Consider the following 6000-nt stretch of genomic DNA (forward strand, 5'->3'; position numbering starts at 1 on the left):
TTTTTGCAAAAAAAAACCCCTACGTTTCTCAGTTTGAAAATTAAATATCTTGTCTTTGCAGTCTATTCAATTGAATATAAGTTGAAAAGGATTTGCAAATCATTGTATTCTCTTTTTATTTACGATTTACACAACGTGCCAACTTCACTGGTTTTGGGTTTTGTATTTATAGTCACGGTGGAGAGTGGGGGTGGGCGCGAACCATTGGAAGCAATGGGCCAAACATTCAATGATAGTCAACATGAGGAGCTAATCTTTGCCAAATTGCAACAGTAGAATTAGCTGCCCACACACAAAGCTCATGTGCGTGTGTGTGAGTTGTGTGTGTTATGTAAAAGTGTACTTTACGTCATTACGCGCTCAAAGATGGAAGAAGGCAATGTTACATTTAAATGTAAATGTTCAATTTAGCTATATGTAATTTGCTAAAATTAGGTTAAATTTGATTAAATCTAAATATTAACCTTCTACTAACCTTTATTTGTATTGTTCTTGTCATGATCCGTTACCCGGATCATGGCATGATTTATGTTGGTTATGTTTCTGCTTTAGTCTGTTTCCTGGGTGCACACTCTTTCCTTGTTTACTGCTGGTTTCCATGGGCACTGATTCTCCTCACCTGTCTTAGTTTTGGCAATTAGTGTTTCCACCAGGTGTTTTGGCTAATCACTCCCCTTTATAGTTTCCTGTCACCCAGCAGTAAGTGCTGGGTCAATGTTTGCAATAGGCAACATTTACGTCCTTCTGTTTTTGCTCCACGCTCTTTATATTATTCTGCCGAACAGAATCCCGGTTTTTTCACCCTTGGTGACATTTTGGTTTTTATTTAGCTCCACGCTTGCTAGCGTCCTCAGTTTTGTATTTTTGTCCTACCTTTTATTTATTAAATATACTTAAAATCTTACCTGCACTCCGCTCCTACTTGTCTCCTGCCTTGGAAGGAACACAACAATCGCAGCCATGCGTCCAAGACGTAACAGTTCTACTGTATATCTTTTAGTCAAGACAACTGCTGTAATAAAATGTCCATATTAAATGACATTTGTTGTCAGGTTCAAACACTGATGACATCTATTAAACAAGACAAGAAGCAAGGAATTAAACAGAAACAGAATTCAATTTGCTCAATTGAGGAGAAACGTGTCGACCTGTAACCTCTTTCAGTGTCACCCACGCTCTGGCAAAAGATTGCATGCCTCCTTCTTTTACTTGGACCTTCCCTAACCACGTGGCCATAGCTGTTTCTAAAGGACAAAGGTCGTAAACAGTTCACAGAAAAGGTCGTAAATAGTTCACAGAAAAGGTCAGTTCAGAAAAGAGGTCCGTAAAACAGTTCAAAAAGAGGTACGTCAAACAGTTCTAAAAGAGGTCGCCTGAAGGGGATTCCGGTCCTGCTTCCTCTTCGCATTTGTAGTTCTTGGGTCAGACAATATCTTTCTGATGGATTACAATGCATGAAAGAAACAGGAACACCTTTATGTTGCTTTTACCCCTTACACAGTGGAGTTTTAAGAGCCTTACTCTTGGTAGGTTCAAAGACAGCTTTTGCTTCTCACCGGGCACTCAATGTAACAAAGTTTTTGAAACAATTATTCTGACATTAGTTAATCAAAAATAATAATGATACCTTTTAATTTTCCATTGTTTCCTTCCAACAGGTGAAGGAGGTGACTGCAACGGCAGGGATAGATTTTCTCTTAAGTACTTCTTCTCTAGTGCAGTTTGACCCAGGTACAGTAGGCTAGACCCTGGATTTGGGGGATGGGGGCAGATGGCAATTATGCTGGGTTCCATTGTTCTTAGTCTGAACTTTGGTGGATGGGTCGGACCGGACGGAAAAGGGGTCGGACCGGTGGATGGGAGGGAGGGATTACCTTTGTAAACCTTAAATTAATAGATTTTTTCTGGTCTGTCTCATTAAGGGGTCTCTAGAAAGATATGGAAAATCGAACTCCTTCAGGATCAACTTGAAGAAGCGGATGAAATATTTGAAGTTGTTCTGGTTCAGCCAGAGAGCACCATTATTGGCCGCATCAATAGAGCTCATGTTACCATTAATGACTCAAAAAAAGGTTAACAAAATATGTTTTTTAAGTATTTGGATGCATATTCTGAGGATTTTTTTAATACAAACCCATAACACCCCAGATTTGTGTACAGGAAACCAGGACAGAATCAGGGGAAAAGATGTTCATGGTCCTAAATATGTTCAGTGTGCATCCCTTAGTGCAGAATCGGTCAGCAATACCAATGAAGGCTGCAACTCAAAGGCTAGAATGGACCTTTCCAAAAAGGGCGTCAGAGTTGATGGCAAATCGGTAAGTCTTTCTAGAAAGTATTAGTTTTCAAGTTCTAAAGTCTGATCTTTATTTTCAGAATGGTAGTATCCAAGTGGAAAATAATGCCTTGCTGACAACAAAAGGAAGGAAAGCAAAGGTCCGTCTTCCTAGCAGGTTGGACAAGCGTGGACCTCAAAAGCCCCTCGCCTAACCTGGAAAAAGTCAAGTTACCAATGGACAAGTGAGTGAAATCAGATGTTCTCAGAAATTGTATGAGAATGCTTGAAAAAGTATTTTGTCTGCTGGTGATTTCGCTTCCCGGTTCTATTTTCTTGTTCTGTTGTTTTAGTTAAATGGTAAATGGGTTATACTTGTAAAGCACTTCTCTACCTTCAAGGTACTCAAAGTGCTTTGACACTATTTCCACATTCACCCATTCACACACACATTCACACACTAGTGGAGAGAGATGCCATGCCACTAACCACGACCCATCAGGAGCAAGGGTGAAGTGTCTTGCTCAAGAACACAACGGACGTGACTAGGTTGGTAGAAGCTGGGGATTGAACCAGGAACCCTCAGGTTGCTGGCACGGCCACTCTCCCAACTGTGCCACGCCGTCCCCCCCTATAAGCTTATGATAGCGAAAAAACCAGATGCTTTAGCCCGACTCTTCCAGGGTTTTACTTTACTACGCCCTGCAGGCTCGTTACTTAAATTTATGCTCGCAAGTTATTAATAACGAAAAGCAGAGAGACAGCTTGGATCTCAAAATACATGTCGGTTGAGGTAGTGGGTTCCAGGTCATAGGGGGGCTGCGGCCCAAGCATAGACTTGACTCTCCCCAGCTACTTTGTTCTGCTCCTCCTAAGGGATCCTGAGCCATTTCCAGGCCAGTTGAGAGATATAGTCTGTCCAAAATGTCTTGGGCCTTCCCCGGTATTGGAGTAATCCAGGGGGCATCATGACCAAATACCTGAGCTATCTCATCTGGCGTCTTTCCATCTGGAGGAGCAATGCCTTTGCTCCGTGTTCTTACAGAATGACAGACCTTCTCACCCTATCTCTAAGGGAGAGCTCCGCTACCCTACAGCAGAAAGTAATTTTGGCCGGTTGTACCCGTGATATTGTCTTTTCGGTCACTACTCAAAGCTCATGACCATATCTGAGAGTAGGAATGTAGATTGCGAGCTTTGCCTTTCAGGTCAGCTCCCTCTACCTCCCTCAATCCCTCACCACAAAAGGAGTTTGCATGAGTGCCGACTGTGCACCAATGCATCAGTCAATCTTCTGTCTATCCGTTCCTCTCTCATTCCTCTCTCACTTGAACTCCTCCCCTTGGGGCAGTATCTATCCCCAACCTAAAGATGGCACTCCACCACTCCAAGCCAGCAGAACCACATCTTCAAAAAAGAGACGCAATCCTGCAGCCACAAAACTGAATCCTCTCAATGCTCTGACTCTCCTCAGAAATTATGTCCAAAAAAGTTATGAACAGAATTGGTGACAAAGAGCAACCCTGGCAAAGTCCAACCGTCATTGGAAAAGGGTACGATTTACTTCCATCATTGCGGACCAAGTTCTGACACCGGTCATACACGGAGCGGACCGTGAGAACCAGCTCATGCTCCTTCCCCCCGGAGGTGGTATTCTGAGTCCCGAGATCTAACCTCTACAGCCGAGGATCGAACGAATGTCTCTACTTTTGACTGTCACCCAACTTTCAATGCACCCGACTTCTTTGGGCCCTCCTATGATTGGTGAGCCCATTGGAGGGGGTGCCCAAGTTGACTCTTTGGCAACCATTGAGCCACACCTGCAGGTTTAGGTTCCAAAAAGGGGACTCACCAAGCCGCATGCGAGCAAGGGAAACCTGTGTCCATGTTTGTGTCTCATTATAGAGGTCTTTTAAACAACCCTTTGTCTGGTCCCTAACCTAGCACGTGTTTGTCTTGTGAGACCCAACCAGGGGCATAAGTGCCCCGACAACTCCTCAGATTATTGGGACACGCAAACTCCCTACCACGATCAGGCTTGATTTTTCATCCTGTAGAAGTAGATGTGTTTTATCCTAACAATTGAGATTTGGTAATGCTAGCAACAATGCATTTTTTTCTTCATCACCCCCAAAATCACAATCCAGGATCACTTTTCCTTATCCCATTTCTGACATTTTCTAAAAGTTTAGTCAATATCCACCCATCATTTTTGAACTATGTTACTGGCAGGGCTTCAGAACCCTGTCAGTTAAAGTTCAACTAACTAACAAGTAACTAACTAACTAACTAACTGTAAAAAAAAATCCCAATTTTAAGACAAGACTGACACACCTTAAAAGCAATCAAAAGACCTGATACTACTGTATTTAGAGACTCCCTGAATTGACCAATCCGATACACAAGTGGTATGACATATTTGCTGCACAATTGCCATTGAATCTGTCCATCTGTTCCTAAAACAGAAAATAAAAACCCGTATTTGTCCTCGACGTTGGACTTTCCACAATGGTCACTGCTACGTCCTGGACAGGAAGCACAAAACCTCATGGAGCACTGCGAGTCACGACTGTAAAGTGAGGTAAGTATGTACAAATTTGCTAAAAATATTTTGGTTTCGTCATCCATCCAGCCATTTTCTACCGCTTGTCCCTTTCGGGTCGCGGGGGGCTCTGGAATCCAGAGAATAATTTTTGTGTGGCAATCATTGGTACTTTAACTTTAACTTTATCTCAGCTGCAATCGGGCCGAAGGCGGGGTGCACCCTGGACAAGTTGCCACTTCATCGCAACATGCATTTAAATATTATCACTCATCCAGTCATTGTATTCTAAGGGTATTGAATCAATCGCAAATGGAATGTTTGGATTGACTTAGAAAGAGTTTCACCTCTCATCCACGCAGGCTTCATCAGTTAATGCGCCCAGACTTATATAGGACACCTTTAGTCTTAAAGGATGACGCTGGATGTAAGGTATTAGGCTCAGTCCGTGGGACGGCGTGGCGCAGTGGAAGAATGGCCGTGCGCGACCCGAGGGTCCCTGGTTCAATCCCCACCTAGTACCAACCTCGTCATGTCCGTTGTGTCCTGAGCAAGACACTTCACCCTTGCTCCTGATGGGTGCTGGTTAGCGCCTTGCATGGCAGCTCCCTCCATCAGTGTGTGAATGTGTGTGTGAATGGGTAAATGTGGAAGTAGTGTCAAAGCGCTTTGAGTACCTTGAAGGTAGAAAAGCGCTATACAAGTACAACCCATTTATCATTTATTTACTCCCCCTAACCCTAACATTAGTGGTGGCTGTGCTGTGTAAACAAACAGAGGACATTCAGTGGATAAAAAGTTGCGATAACCAATCAGATCACGAGTTGTTGACAGTAGCCAACAACGACTGTGATTGGATACTCACTTGTCACTCCCAAGTGAGTATCCAATCACAAACTGTGCATTCCGAAAGCTGGAAGTGGCACGGGAGCCATACACAGTTAACAGAGAAATCGCCGGTACGCACTTTTTTAACCCACCAAGAAGGTGAGCAAAAGGTTGATTAGGTGTCAGATACGTATTTGCAAGGCTATTTTCAAGAAGGGTATTTGAAGAGAAACTAGATCTGGTGAGACAAGGTCGACCGACCCTGGAAGCGTACATAGTAGGACATCCCTGAAGGCCTAGGAGGAAAACGCACGGCCCGCCACAGAGTTGATCATTTTCCCAACAGCCCACAGGC

General features: G+C 43.5%; 1 protein-coding gene across 1 annotated transcript in view; it reads left to right on the forward strand.

Annotated features, from left to right (window-relative positions):
- The window catches only part of frem1a (Fras1 related extracellular matrix 1a), a 76831-nt gene extending 71982 nt beyond the window's left edge, over positions 1-4849 (forward strand). The window contains exons 28-32 of the mRNA XM_061959148.1: positions 1659-1731; positions 1923-2072; positions 2161-2318; positions 2377-2520; positions 4741-4849. Of these exons, the coding sequence (XP_061815132.1) occupies positions 1659-1731; positions 1923-2072; positions 2161-2318; positions 2377-2490 (495 nt within the window). The 3' untranslated portion in view covers positions 2491-2520; positions 4741-4849. The remainder of the gene's footprint in view (positions 1-1658; positions 1732-1922; positions 2073-2160; positions 2319-2376; positions 2521-4740) is intronic.
- Positions 4850-6000: the final 1151 nt, after the last annotated feature.

This window comes from Nerophis lumbriciformis, linkage group LG05 (genome assembly GCF_033978685.3).
Source record: "Nerophis lumbriciformis linkage group LG05, RoL_Nlum_v2.1, whole genome shotgun sequence".
NCBI classification, from domain to species: domain Eukaryota; kingdom Metazoa; phylum Chordata; class Actinopteri; order Syngnathiformes; family Syngnathidae; genus Nerophis; species Nerophis lumbriciformis.